Source organism: Trachypithecus francoisi, unplaced genomic scaffold (genome assembly GCF_009764315.1).
Source record: "Trachypithecus francoisi isolate TF-2019V2 unplaced genomic scaffold, Tfra_2.0 Lachesis_group16, whole genome shotgun sequence".
NCBI lineage: Eukaryota > Metazoa > Chordata > Mammalia > Primates > Cercopithecidae > Trachypithecus > Trachypithecus francoisi.
In genome coordinates this window covers 87,335,911-87,350,240 of record NW_022681461.1, presented here as the reverse complement: position 1 = coordinate 87,350,240, position 14,330 = coordinate 87,335,911, and the positions used below count along the sequence as shown (strand labels likewise).

General features: G+C 46.9%; 1 protein-coding gene across 5 annotated transcripts in view; it reads left to right on the top strand.

The window, feature by feature from the left end:
• The window catches only part of COL15A1 (collagen type XV alpha 1 chain), a 131,075-nt gene that overhangs the window by 95,703 nt on the left and 21,042 nt on the right, over positions 1–14,330 (top strand). For all 5 annotated transcript variants that reach the window (XR_004443649.1, XM_033237989.1, XM_033237990.1 and 2 more), the window contains 11 exons: positions 241–276; positions 386–469; positions 2,743–2,808; positions 4,595–4,630; positions 6,885–6,947; positions 9,385–9,453; positions 9,552–9,587; positions 11,962–12,015; positions 12,117–12,176; positions 13,747–13,815; positions 13,906–13,947. Coding sequence is in view for 4 of the 5 variants with exons in the window: in XM_033237989.1 (XP_033093880.1) it covers positions 241–276; positions 386–469; positions 2,743–2,808; positions 4,595–4,630; positions 6,885–6,947; positions 9,385–9,453; positions 9,552–9,587; positions 11,962–12,015; positions 12,117–12,176; positions 13,747–13,815; positions 13,906–13,947 (615 nt within the window). In the remaining variant the exon portion in view is untranslated. The remainder of the gene's footprint in view (positions 1–240; positions 277–385; positions 470–2,742; positions 2,809–4,594; positions 4,631–6,884; positions 6,948–9,384; positions 9,454–9,551; positions 9,588–11,961; positions 12,016–12,116; positions 12,177–13,746; positions 13,816–13,905; positions 13,948–14,330) is intronic.

Below are 14,330 nucleotides of genomic sequence, written 5' to 3'. Positions count from 1 at the left end.
GGGCCCTAAGATTCAGGGTCAAGAGGACCCTCACCTAGTGCTGGGAGAAGGCCTCTGATTCTCTCACTCTGTGGGGTGTTGCTTCCTTCTGACTCCAGAAGGGGTATTTTTCGCTTATCCTTGGTTCCCATTGCCTGGGACAAATAAACATAAAAACTTAGGGGGAGATAGCGAGATGAGAGGCTAGATGGAGGTGAGCAAAGTGACTAGAAGAATATTTATGTTTGTTTATTTTTCCAGGGTCCCAAAGGAGAGAAAGGAGACCAGGGACCCAAGGTGAGATCACAGAGATCACGGAGGTGGGGGTGGGAAGGCTTTCCCGCCAGGTTCTAGGAGCGTCATCCCTGTACAATGAATTTTTTCTCACTTCTTGCTGCTTTGACAGGGAGAAAGGGGGATGGATGGAGCCAGTATTGTGGGACCCCCTGGGCCGAGAGGACCACCTGGGCGCATCGAGGTCTTGTCTAGTGTGAGTATCATCCAGGTCAGAGCTTGTCTACATATTTTCCAACTTTTCCAAAGGGAAAAGAAGTTTGTCCATGACTTCAGAGCTGCTGGCTATGCAGGGGGCATGTAGCCAGTGCCTGGTGTTAGAACTTCCACCTGCCAGCGCCTGTCTGTTCCTCCCCCAGTTCTACTGTTCTCTCACATGGTGCTTCCAGATTTGTCTCTTCTGATTAGCATTTGGGGTCAATTGAAAAGACAGGCTAGGAGTATTAGAGATGTTGGGGTCTTGAAAAAGCCCCAGATAAGCAGTGCATGCCTTCCCCAGCCAAGGGCAGAGCACATTGAGAAATAAAGCCAAAGATGAGGAGGTAGGCCCAGATACCGCCTTGATGACTGATGGAGGTTAGGTGGAGGGACTTCACCCCGTGGGAGAGCCACATGTTCCTGCCAATCAGATGGACTTATCCATGGGCTGATGGATGTGCTTCCCAGAGGCAGGGAGATCTGAAGGAAAGAAGTGTGGCTGAGCTGGGCATGCCCCTTGGTGCTTCGCAAACTGCCCATCAGGAAGGTCCCTCCACCTCGCCACAGAGAGGGTACAGAAGCCAAGAGAAGCCAAGGATTACATCCTTCATGTCACAGGAAACATCTTTGTGTGCTACCTTTAGATGGCTCTTTGATAGTCTGCTAAAACTAAAGCTAAAAATACCCATTCTCCAAAATCCCACATGGGAAGATGTCCACACAAATGGAGGAAAGCATCTTCTTCCCAACTCTCCTCAACAAGGAAGGCAGTAACCTCATCCTTCAAACCCCCATCATGGTACAGCAATGGCCTATTTACATGTCTGACTCCTCCACCTGCCCTCTGGGGTTTTTTTTTCTTCTCTGTATCCCCACCACTGGCCTCATAGTGCTGGTTTAATCAGTGTTTGTTGGATGAAATGTTGGATGTCATTGAATTATCTATTCCTATATTAAATACTCTGGCATAAGCACTCATGAGCATGCACTCTGCATCAGGTCCATGCTAGGCTCTGTGGGTGTAAAGATAAGTAAGGCCAGGCGCAGTGGCTCACACCTGTAATCTCAGCACTTTGAGAGACTGAGGCAGGAGGACTGCTTGAGCCCAAGAGCTCGAGACCAGCCTGGGCAACATAGCAAGACCCTGTCTCTGATATTTAAAAAGTTTCTAATTAAAAAAATTAAAAATACAGATAAGTAAGACAGGGTTCCTACCTTCAAGGAGCCTCCAGTGAAGTCAGGAGAAAGGCTGTAACAGAGCTGTAACTGAGAGGCAAAGGAACATAAAGACGGGAACAAGGGAGAAAAGACTGTTTGGGATATGAGGAATCAAGGAAGACTCCCTGGAGGAAGTATCTTTGAGCAGGGACTGGAAAGCTGAGAAGGAGTTTACCAGGTAGGCATGGAGGACAGAACTTCCAAAGTTCTAGTGGCAGGGACGCCCTGAGCCAAAGCAGAGAGTAAGGACAATGTGGTGTGTGCTCCAGGCCCAGGGAGCTGACTGGCAGGGGATAGTGTGCATGGGCATGTGTGGAGAATGATGGAAATTGGAGAGAAGGCTGGAATGTGGGCTGGGACCAGATCGTGTCCTTTTGATATTAAGACATCACATCATGAAAAATCCTGGCCCTTCAGAGAGAAATAACATCATGCTGGTAGACCACAGAAAGACAAGCCCCAAATAACTGGAAAAAGGATGACTAAAGTTAGAAGGAAAAAAAAAAACATGATTTTTAAAAATCAAATATGTGTAAGCGTGTGGGGAAAAAGGTAATCTCGTGTACTTCTGGTGGAAGTGTAAATTGGCCCCTTTGGATGGCTCTTTGGCAGTCTTTTAAAGCTAAAAATATCCATATTCCAAAATTCCACATGGAAAGATCTCCACACAATATGGCTGAGTGAAAAAAGCAAGTTGAGGAGTAATACAGCCTGATGCCATTTATGTAAAATAACCACATGGACAAACACACACACCCCAACACTGTGTTTTCTGTGGGTGCATGTAATATGTATATGTTTAAATTCTAAAAAGAGAAGACATTCGGATATTGTGTGATTTAAAAATTAAGTAAAGGAGGAAAGTGCGAAGGCGGCTCAGAGCTGTTTTATAAGAAGGGGGAGGGAGAGCTGTGTTTGGCAGTGGGCTGAGGGCGTTCTCAGTGTCTGCGGTGTTCTGCTATGCTGGGTGACTTTAATTAAAGCTTTGTTGCCAGGAACAAGGCAGAACACATGCCATCCTTTGTCCTCATTGTCTGATTTTTCTCTTTTCAGTCCTTGATCAATACCACCCATGGATTCATGAATTTCTCGGACATTCCTGAGCTGGTGGGGCCTCCGGTTGGTATCTACAGCTGCCCCAGAATGTGGCTTTTACCCAGACACCCCTGTTGAAACAAAGTCGGGTTGCTCTGGAATCCCTTTAGCTCCTGAAGCATAGAGCTAGGATATATCAAATAGAATGGAAAGAAAGCTGCACTTTTTGAAAAGTTGCTTTCACATTAATTTGATCGTGTGGAAAGTTGTGTCCAAAGCAGTGGAAGCTTCCAGTCCTGTGCACCAGAAATATGTGTCCTGGAAAGCAGAGAATGCCAAGTAACAAACAAACGATGTCTGTTGCACACTTTTGGCCTTCTTTTATTTACATTATCTTATTTCACAGAATAGGAAGAGCCTGGAGACATCTTACCTTGTGCTCAAGGGAAACTGGAGCGTGAGGAGGAAATGGACTCATTCTAGTCTTTATAGCCCCATTTTAGAAATCTGGAAATTATCTGTGTGTTAATTTCCAGATCTCTAAAATGGGGCTATAATGTATATAAGAAATATACATTATTTTTGGCCAGACGTGGTGGCTCACGCCTGTAATCCCAGCACTTTGGGAGGCTGAGGAAGGCAGATCATGAGATCAGGAGTTTGAGACCAGCCTGGCCAACATGTTGAAACCCTGTCTCTACTAAAAATACAACAATTAGCTGGGCATGGTGGCGTGTGCCTGTAATCCTAGCTACTCGGGAGGCTGAGGCACGAGAATCACTTGAACCTGGCAGGCGGGAGTTGCAGTGAGCCAAGATTGCACAACGGCACCCCAGCCTGTGTGACAGCGAGACTCTGTCTCAAAACAAACAAAAAACCGGAAATATGCATTATTTCTGCATGTTGGCAGAGTTGACTCATGGCACAATGGCCCTAAGACGAAGGAAGCTTCCTCCTACAGCCTGTAGAATAAATCCTCGTTGCATCTCCCAGCATCTGCTGGTCAGCAGCAGGGAAAGGAAGGAGCTCTGGCTTTGGGAGCCTTGGGGTTCCAGCCCCATCTTCTCTACACACCACTCTGAGCCCCTGATTCTCTTCTCTGATGACACTTCTCCAGCCTTTGAGGCACCTTGTAAGAAATGAGGGATGTGAAACTGCTTAGCACACTGTGACGCTCTGTGCAAGTCATTGTGGAGATAAGTTTATACCTTCACAGCTGTGCAATGCAGATGTCCCAGCCTCTCCTGCAGATCCCCGTGAGGTTGCTCTGAAGCCCATTCATCCAGGTCCAGGGGAAAATCTAGTGCTGCCCCAAGATTCCTGCAAATATCTGCAGACTCTTCTGGCACCAGGTTTCTCCCCTGCTGAGTGACCTCTCATTGTGAGCCATCTTCCTGTCTCCTCTGTGCTGCATCCATTTGATTTCTATGAAAACAAAGAGTCCAAAATACCTCAATAATGAAACCCTAGAGCAAACCAGATAACAAGTGAAAGTTTCTTCCCAAGAGGTCTTTGTTTTCCCCAAGGTATTAGAGGTTTCGGGTATTAGGTGGGTGGATACTGAAGCAAAACACAGACAGACTAAAACCAGAAATTGGGCACCCCTGTCCTCACAGTCCCTGGGCCTTGTCTGCCTGCATTACCATGCCTCCACCCCCCTCTCTTTTCTTTGCTTTCTTTCCAGTCGCTGTCCTCCCCTTGGCAAATCCAGACCCTCACAGGGCCCCTTCATCCCTAATGCTGTGTCAATCTGTCTTCCCAGCTGTGGGAGCATGCTGAGGCCTTTGGAAGGGACTGGGAGGGTGGGGGTCCTGCTGACTCTGGAAATGCTGCTCCTAATCCAGCATGCTCTGTCTTTGGCGTGTCACAGGGGCCGGACGGATTGCCTGGGCTGCCAGGATTTCCGGTAAGTACGACCCTTGCCCTCTTCTATCTGTGTCCCGTGGCAGCGATCATTCTGTTCCTTCCACGTGGAATGACATTTCCTCCATCTCTGCATGACTGAGCTCCAGTGGCATCTTGTTCGTTAACTTTTTCTTGGTGCTCCCACCTGGAAGTGTCCCCTTCTTTAAGTCCCATAAGGCTTTATTGTCACCACTCCTGTGGTTCTTTTCTGCCTTAAATAACAATTATTTGTGCCCTTGTCTTTTTTTTCTTGACCATCCTGTGAACAACTTGTGGAGGGTTGGGTTTTACTTTTCTCTCTCTATCCAGGACCAATCAAAACCTGAAACAGCAGTTGGCTTGCTATGAATGAAAGTGGACAATTCAAGTATTTCAAGTAGATAAATCCCTAAAGACATAGGATGATGGCGATGGAGGGGGTGCAAAGGAGGGAACTATGGACTAGACATCTAATAAGTAATCATCTGTGTGCACCACTATGGGGCTTTCACCATGGAAGGTGAAAACATGCTTCTGTGTGGAAAGAGATTAGTTTTGTCTAAAAGTTTGAGCCTGTCTAAAAGTAATGCGTGGCTTCAGTGTGGGACCTGGGTGATTTCTCCAAAGCACTGCAGCTCTGAAAGGCCTAATGCCAATGCGTGACATGCACTGCTTCTGGATGAATGAAGGAAATGTATCACAAATGTAATAGAAATTTGTTCTTGATGGTGGAATGATCAGTGGCCTCCTTTTCTTTTCTATTTCTTTATAATTTTCTGAATGTTTTATTTATTTATTTATTTATTTATTTTGAGACGGGTCCTCACTCTGGTCATCCAGGCTGGAGTGCAGTGGCTCACTGCAACCTCTGCCCCCCAAGTTCAAGTGATCCTCCCACCTCAGCCTCCCGAGCAGCTTGGACTATAGTCATGTGCTACCATGCCTGGCTAATTTTTTGTATTTTTGATAGACATGGGGATTTACCATGTTGCCCAGGCTGGTCTGGAACTCCTGAACTCAAACAATCCATCTGCCTCAGCCTCCCAAAGTGCTGGGATTACAAGCATGAGCCACTAAGCCTGGCTGATTTTCTGAACTTTTTACATTTTCTAAAGGTGCATATCATATGATAACACTAAAAATACTGCTAACTAGACATTAAAAAACAAAAGAGAGAGTGGCGACCATGACCATGACTGTGACCATGACTCTTGGTTAGCAGAAACAAAGGCCAAACCTCTGAGCTCCAGCCCTGGCTTGGCTGCTCCAAGACCTGGGGCACATTTCAGAGCACATTCTCCTCTAAATGAGTGGTCCTGTGTTCCTGAGGGAGTCCAGGACCTCCACTGCAGGGAGTAAGGAGGGGGCCAAATAGGCACATACCAGGCCACTGACCTGCAATAAGGGAAGCTTCACTGGACATATTTGTATCTATTAGGCTTTCATTTAAGACTTTATTTGGCAGAAAAAAAGGAAAGAAAAGAGTTTCACTGCTAAACAATAATAACAAAGAGTTGAAAGCCACTGCCGTAATGGGTAATTCACTCTTTCATCCAGACAAGACGGGAACTTGTGAAAAGTTAAAATAGCAAGAAAGTGTTGAAATGCCTTTTTGAGGCAAATGTGGCTGTGTGAGTCATTGTCACAGGCATTCAGTGTCTGTTGGAGTTGAGAAGAGGTTGCCTCTGGCTGCGTGTGTGGATTTGGCTCTGCAGAGGGGTGGGTGGGCATTCCTCTGGGGGGATGGCATGAGTGCTGGTGCAGAGGCAATGGGGGAGTGCAGAGAGGCTGCAGGAAAGGAGTAACCTGATGGTGTGGGAGATGAGATGTTGATGCCTGGCTGGGATGGGCTGGGCTGCCAGGCTAAGGTACCTGTGTCCCATCTCATAGGTAGTGGGGATCCAGAGAAGGGGTGGGAGTCGTGGAAGGGAATAGTGGAGGAGGCAGGCTGCAAGGTGGCCTGGAGGAGCAGGGGGCAAGCAGAGGCAGCAGGCCCACATGATGGACTAGGTCAGTAGTACCCAGTTGGAGGAAACCAATGTTTAAAGAAGTGTGAAGCCCCAAGGCCTCTTAACACTCAGTGCTATCTTCTTTCTACCAGACCACAATGTCTGGACCACTTAAGGTTAAGAAAATGTCATAGATAATCCTGACTTCCACCTGCCTGGGGGATGGCAGTGTTTATTCTACTGTTTGGAAAAATATATATTTTTCTGATTGATTTATGCATTTTAATCTTAACAAACAACCAAATACTATATAACAATTCCTTCCAGGGCCCTAGAGGACCAAAAGGTGACACTGGTTTGCCTGGCTTTCCAGGACTAAAAGGAGAACAGGTAAGAGGGGCCCATGTATCTGGCTCTGGAATTTGCTAAATATTTCAGGTTGGCTGAAAATAGCTATTAACTTTTCTCTTTTTTGAGATAAAATTCACATACCATAAAATTCACCCCTTTGAATTATACAATTCAGTGATTTTTGGCTGGCTCATAAGGTTGTACAACCTCATGAACCACTCCATAATTCTAGAACATTTTCATCATGCCAGAAAGAAACCCCATCCTTATTAGCAGTCACTGTCCCACTGTTAACGTTTTTAATCTCCAGGTTCTTTATGAGACAAGAAGATACGAAGTAGGTAGTGAAATTGATTTTTATCATAATTTGGAAAGAGAACTTAACCCAACACTCCTTTGTTCTCACACATACTGTGCTTTGTCTAATCACCTGCTGGGCATCCCATTAGAACATGCACTGCCTGAGGACAGGCATCCTGCCAGCTTCTTTTTCATAGCTCCAATACTAATATGGGGCCTGGTATACAAATGGTACTGAATACACTTGTGGGCAGAAGCATGTATAATTAATGAATAGAACAAATGTTAATATTTATAAATTATAAGTTGGGCATTCTGCAGTTGAACAACAGTCTTGCTCCAGAATCTCTGGAATAAATATTTAGCACACAGAACACTTCCTGAGAACTTCCAGGGTACCAAACCTATTGTTGTGCTTGTATTCTTTTGTGTTTGCCTCTTAGAATTAACTTTCCAGTTGGTTTTTATAGATAAGGGGGAGAGTGACGTCCATAAACAGATTAATGTATTCACCCGTCCATGTATACACTCATCCATCTTTCATCCACTGACCCCTGCCGTGTGCCAGGCAGTTTCCTGTGCTAGGCACTAGGGATATAGAAATAAGATGAGGAAGAGCTATGCAAAGAGCTAACAGAGCACATGTTTACAGCTGGAATGGAGCTCTGTGCAAAGCCAGTGGGAGCGCTGTGCAACCCCCTGAGCCTGCCATGGGGAGTCAAGGAGGGTGGGTGTGCTCTCTGGGAGCGGGGAACTTAAGCTCCTCTCGTTCTTCTCTGCCCCCACTGTTCTATAATATAATGATCTCCAAGGAGGAGAGGGCCTCCAATATCTAGTGGGCCACTGCTCCAGGGCTTGGAGGGCTCGGTATGCCGGTTGAAGGTTTGGCATCACGTGGGAATGTGTCTTGGGATGGATGCTTTTGCTGCCACAGGCCTGTGGGGATGGACCAGGGCTCGCCAGCTCAGGCTGGGGAGGAGGCCCAGTGAAGCAAGAGCTCCTCTTGCTTTAAACACTCTGTTTCCTATGTGGTGAGGTCAGATGGATCTGGAGGGACAGATGTGACATCCACGCCCTAACCTCCTGCCACCTTGAATGACTGGCACAGGCAGCCAGGCGGCTCTGCTCCGGCCATTGTACCAAACACGCTTTCTCTCACTCTGCCTCTAATGCTTTTGTGCTTGCTTCTTCTCCCTGCTGGCGTGCTCAGGACTACCTTTCCTCACCAGCGGAGTGGTAAGATCTAAATACCAGGTGTGGGCTTAGGGGGATGGAAGAAAGAGGCTGCTCTGCTTGCTTTGATGCCACTGTCCTAGCTACTCCCAGCCCCATTAAAAGGAGACTTCTGTGTGGCTCAGCCCTGCTCCCCAGGGGCCAGCATTGAAGTTTAGGGCCAAAGCCTCAGAGTCAGATAGAAGGTTTCCGCATCTGGCCTTGTTCTCTGGACAAGCATCTTCTCAGCAGCCTCTAGCGTAGTAGATGGCTCTGCTGAGGACAGGATTGGGGGCAGGATCCTGTGTTCTTGCCACCAATCTACCCATCACCCATTTCCCAATATCTGGGATAGCTTTGCCTAACTTTGCACAGGAGCTTAGAATTTGGATGCAATGTTACATATGGAGACACAAGGCCTCCATGTTGACAGAGGCCTCTAGTTTTTATACCTTCATCTCTTCCCTAATTTCAGGTGTTTTAACAAGAATAAGTATTCTTGGTGGGAACAGATCTCAGGTTGAGTTGCTAGGAAAGCAAGCTATCAAATACATTGGGAGCCAGAGATTCCTTGAGGGCACCATGTGGCAGGAGATAGACAAGACTACACTGGGGCTGGATCCTGGAGGGTTTAGAGTGAGGATGCAAATCTGTTATCAGTGGGAGCCCTGAAGGGACATGGAAGACAGGACTGTCCTGTGCCTTAGGACAGTAACTCTGATGGCGCAGAGAGGGAATGGCTAAGAGAACATTCATTCGTTTAGGAAACTGTTGCAATACTCTAGCAAGAGGTAATTTTGGAGCAATGGGGTTTCAAGTAGGACAAAGGCAAGGTAAATAAATCATGGCTGTAGGACTGACAGGACTCTGTACAAGGTGGCAAGGAGGAGTCTCTGTACAAAACTCTCTGGACAAGGTGGCAAGGAGGAGTCCTGACTTCATCAAGATGTTTTCTGAATTGTAGGGCGAGAAGGGAGAGCCAGGTGCCATCCTGACAGGGGACATTCCTCTGGAAAGGCTGATGGGGAAAAAGGTAATTATGTCACCAGACCCTGCAGACACATATCTGCCCCAGCTTCCCATCTTTGTTTCTGTTCCAAACAGTGACAAGTACATCTCTTCCTGTTTTAGGGTGAACCTGGAATGCATGGAGCCCCAGGACCAATGGTAAGCCAGAACATCTCTCAGCTGGATCTGGACGGGGGTTTGAAGCATTTTTCATACTTTGATTTGGTTAGATTTAGTCATCCCAGTTATGAAAATGCAAAGATGTGGCAAAGTGTGCATATACTAGGGTAAGGCTAAGTACAATTAAATACACTTTTAGGTGATTTAACACAACAGCAGCTTATTTCTCGCTCTTGCAAAGTCCACTGTGGTTGTTCTCAACTTGGCATCTCTCCTCCAAGAAGTGACTCAGGGACCCAGGATGCTTCCATTCTGTGACTCTGCCATCTTGTGGATTCAAGGTTGCACAGAAGCTGGCAGGCTGAAGTTGGGGAGGGGGAAGAGATTGTGGAAGATAATAAACATCACTTCTGGCACATTCCGTAAGCCAAAACTCAGATGCTTGTGGCCTCAGAATGTAGTTTAGCTGTGTGTCCAGGAAGGAGAGGTGCACTTGCAGTTATACCACAGAACTTGCTAGCTAAAGATGACCAATTTCCCAGGAAACCCTCAAGGGAACCCCACAAAACCTTTCTGGGATTTTTGATTCTGGTTGTGAATATGCCAATCATTTGCTGTGAGACCTTGTGCAAGCCCTCCTCTCTCTCTGGGCTCCTGTTTTCCCATCTGCACATTGAAGGGATTGAATTAGTACTAAATGGTATTAGGGCCCTTCTGGCCTTATGGCTCTGGGAATCCATAACCCATCTGGGCTTCTGAGCAGCTCTCCCCATTTCTTTCAAGGGTGAACCCTAAACTTCCTTCCCTGTGTAGAACATTCTCTCTGGGTCAGACTGTATTGATGCTTCACATAGGCCATCTCATTTCATCTTCACAACCCCAAGAAGTGACTCTCAGAATCCCCATTTTATAGAGGAGGAAACTCAGGCTCAAAGAGGTTAAGTAATCTACCCATGTGACACAGCTTGTAAGTGGCAGAGTGGGGATTTGAGGCCAGTTTGTCAGGCTCTAGGTCCAGTCTCTTCTCAAATGAACCTCACTGCCTCTAATGAATATTTGAAACACTGAACATTTGAAACGTTTTGGGCTGGAGAATTGTATACAGATTTATTTGGTTGAAGTTGGATCTCAGTTGTGGGGAGAAAGGACCTCACATTTCTGTAACAGATTTGTATCCTTGAAGAATGGCCTGTAACTTTTGAGGTGAATTCTTCAAAAGACCTTCTGAGGCCTTTGGTCCCCAAAGTCAGGAAGAGTAGGCACCCAAAGTCAAGTAGCTAAGACAGACTGAGAGATTCTTGTGTTAACTACTGGTTAACCACCTACTAACCTCCAATACTATGGAAAATACGAATAGTTAGTGGTGGGGGCCAGCAGGCTGCTGCAGATGCCATGGCAGTGGTTCCTACTGAAGCCCAGCTTGAGCACAGCTTGCCAAACATAGGCAGTAAGTGGCACCTTCTTCTAATTTGCATGAAGGTGCTGTATGGGCTAGCTGTGGCCTTAGTGACCAGTGTAGCTTATAACTCCTCAAATTCACTGGTGTCCTCTTACACAAAGTGTAGACCATGCACCAGCATCACTGACATCACTTGGGAGCTTCTTAGAACTGTAGAACCTCAGGCCCTACCCAAGACATACTGGATCTGCATTTTTAACAAGATCCAGGTGATTCTTAATGCACATTGATGTTTGGGAAGTGTATTAGTCCATTTTCACGCTGCTATGAAGAAATACCGAGACTGGATAATTTATAAAGAAAAGAGGTTTAATTGACTCATAGTTCCACATAGCTAGGAGGCCTCAGGAAACTTACAATCATGGTGGGAGGCATCTCTTCACAGGGCAGCAGGAGAGAGAATGAGTGCCAGCAGGGGAAACACCAGACACTTATAAAACCATCAGATCTAGGGAGAACTCATACACTGTCATGAGAACAGCAGGGGGGAAACTGCCTCCATGATTCAATGACCTCCCACCAGGTCCCTCCCATGACATGCGGTGGTTATGGATTTACAATTCAAGATGAGATTTGGGTGGGCACACAAAGGCAAACCATATCAGGAAGTGTTGCACTAGAACATACCAACCAAGTGGCCTGTGCCCTGTCAACCCCATCTGTCTTTGCTTTTCTTTCCCTAAGAGTAATACAGACTAGGTACTTTACATACTGACCCTGTTCCAACTCAGTTTTTATTTGCCATTTTTCAGAGCATGGTTATGTATGTTAATGGTAGGAGGAAAAGTAACTTGGAGTGCCCCAGGCTTAAACCAGTCATTCCTCTGGGAGACACAGCAGACCCAGCTACAGGGTTGGAAAGGCGCAGACCGAGAGTAGAATGTGTTCTAGGAAGAGATACATCATCAGTGGACTTTCTGTTCTTTTCCAATCTGGCATTTGTTTTGCCTCTAGGGGCCCAAAGGACCACCAGGACATAAAGGAGAATTTGGCCTCCCCGGACGACCTGTAGGTATCAGCGTTCATTGGACAGGCTGGAGTGGGAGGACACGTGGGCCCGGCTGGTCTGTGGGTGGCGGGTTTACTGAGGTGTCTGCTGTGGGTTTCAGGGTCGCCCAGGACTGAATGGCCTCAAGGGTGCCAAAGGAGATCCAGGGGTCATTATGCAGGTGAGTCATCCTGGGGATGGAGCCGGAGGTTGGTGTCCAGAGAGGATGAGAGAGTGTGGGGTCCACAGAGCAGGGCCTGTGGACTGAATATTCAGGAATGTTGTTTTTATTCCTTCACTGCCACTGCCAAAGGTCCTCCCACCCAGTCCTGTCCTTCAGCTCCCTCTCAGGAGAGTCCTGCCACCTAAAACACCTCAGTGGAGAGTAGACTTCCTTATGTAGGACTCAGAGGGAGTAGGGGAGAAAGGGATCTGGTCATGCTCAGAAAATGTGGTTCCAAATCCCAGGGCCTCTAATTCTACAGTAATGTCACCTCTCCCCTCCTTTACACAGTCCCAGGGTTCACTCACATCACTAGGGGCTCAGTGAGTGCTGGAAGTCAGTATCAAAGGCAGCTCGGCTACTTAGGTGGGGCCTCCCAGGTTGGCAAACACTGGGCAGCAGCAGAGACCCTGGTCTAGGAGAAAAAAGCCAATGTTTATTCAGCAGCTGCTATGTACCAGACACCGTGCAAAGTGATTTTAAGGAGAGGTTCTCATTTAGTCTTGGTGATAACTATTGCATGAGACACTATGCAGGGGTCTTGTTTTACATAAGAGGATACTGGGGCCTATAGAAGTCAAGGCACCCAGCCAAGGTGACCCAGCTAATAATCCCCAAACCAAGATGTAAACACAGCTCTAAGTCTATTGCTGCTTCTGTTTGTGCCACACTGCTTCTGCTTTGTATGCCCAGAAATCCAGAAATACTATTTTCCTGAAGCATTAGGGATTGACTCTCACTCACCAAGCCCACTGGAACTGGAAGGTAAACCAGATACTGATGCCTTCATTTAGAGTCATCAATACACCTTCCACATGGGCTAAACTCTTCATGCCTGCCCTCAGAGCCGCACCTCTCCTGCTGCAAGCTCCTGCATCTAGGCTTAGAGGAGAAACTGTTGCATGGTATTAAGGCCAAGCTGGCCTCACTTTGAAAATGACTGTGCTATCTAACAAGAGTTTTGCATTTATGCTTGCATTTCTGAGACACATTCCCTCTGGCAATATATCACATGAGGGACCCCCACAGTCCATTCCTACCCCTATACTGGGAATGCACTGATAGGGAGGCCTTAGGCTCAGTATCAACTGGGAGTCAGAATCTGAGTTGCAATCTCAGTTCTGCTGTAAGCTGCTGTGTGGTCTTTTTTTTTTTTTTTTTTTTTTTTTTTTTTTTGAGACGGAGTTTCGCTCTGTCGCCCAGGCTGGAGTGCAGTGGCCGGATCTCAGCTCACTGCAAGCTCCGCTGTGTGGTCTTGAGCAGGTCACCTCCCCTCTCTGGGGCTCATTAGCTGCATGTGTTAACCAGAGACAATATTTGTTGCCCTGCCGTCCTCCCTGTGGTTTGTTGTGAAGATACAGTGAGGACAGGGACATAGAAGTGCTCTGTGGCTCCCTGGACAACCTGAGAGAGAAGTTGGTTGGCTTCAGCGGACCCTCCTTTTCTTCCTCTGGAGGAAATGTCCTGCAGCTGCCCCTGCACTCACAACAGCCTGAACTAATGGAATGGCCTTTTTTTCTTCCTTCAGGGCCCACCTGGCTTACCTGGCCCTCCAGGCCCCCCTGGGCCACCTGGAGCTGTGATTAACATCAAAGGAGTAAGTTGGCATGGGGTGGGAAGATCTTCCCGATTGGTCTAAGCTGGAGTCAGGTGTCCTGGTGACCTCTCTCGTTCTCGTTACCCACAGGCCATTTTCCCAATACCCGTCCGACCACACTGCAAAATGCCAGTAAGTAGCAATCACTGCCTTAAAGAGCAGTCTTTGGCATAGACAGCAACTCAGAGAAAAAATCAGTCTTTGTCTTGGGCCCTTTCTATCCTCAAATGTCCTCTCAGATGTCTTCTGTCCCCTAAGTGTAGACCCTCAAGTGACTAGAAGCTTTTAGATAACAGATTGTGGCAATGAAATATACTGGATCTTCTAAGGGTGCACACATGGTGAGGTGCTTCTTTTCATACAATCTAAAAAGCAGTGTCTTTTGCTATTGCAATCACATTAGCTTCATGCTTGGAGTAGTACAAAATTGGGAAAAATAGACCCCTTAGAAAACATAGATGAGAAAACAAGCCATGCCAACCCATGTCTTTGCATTGGGAACTTTGGGCTAAAAT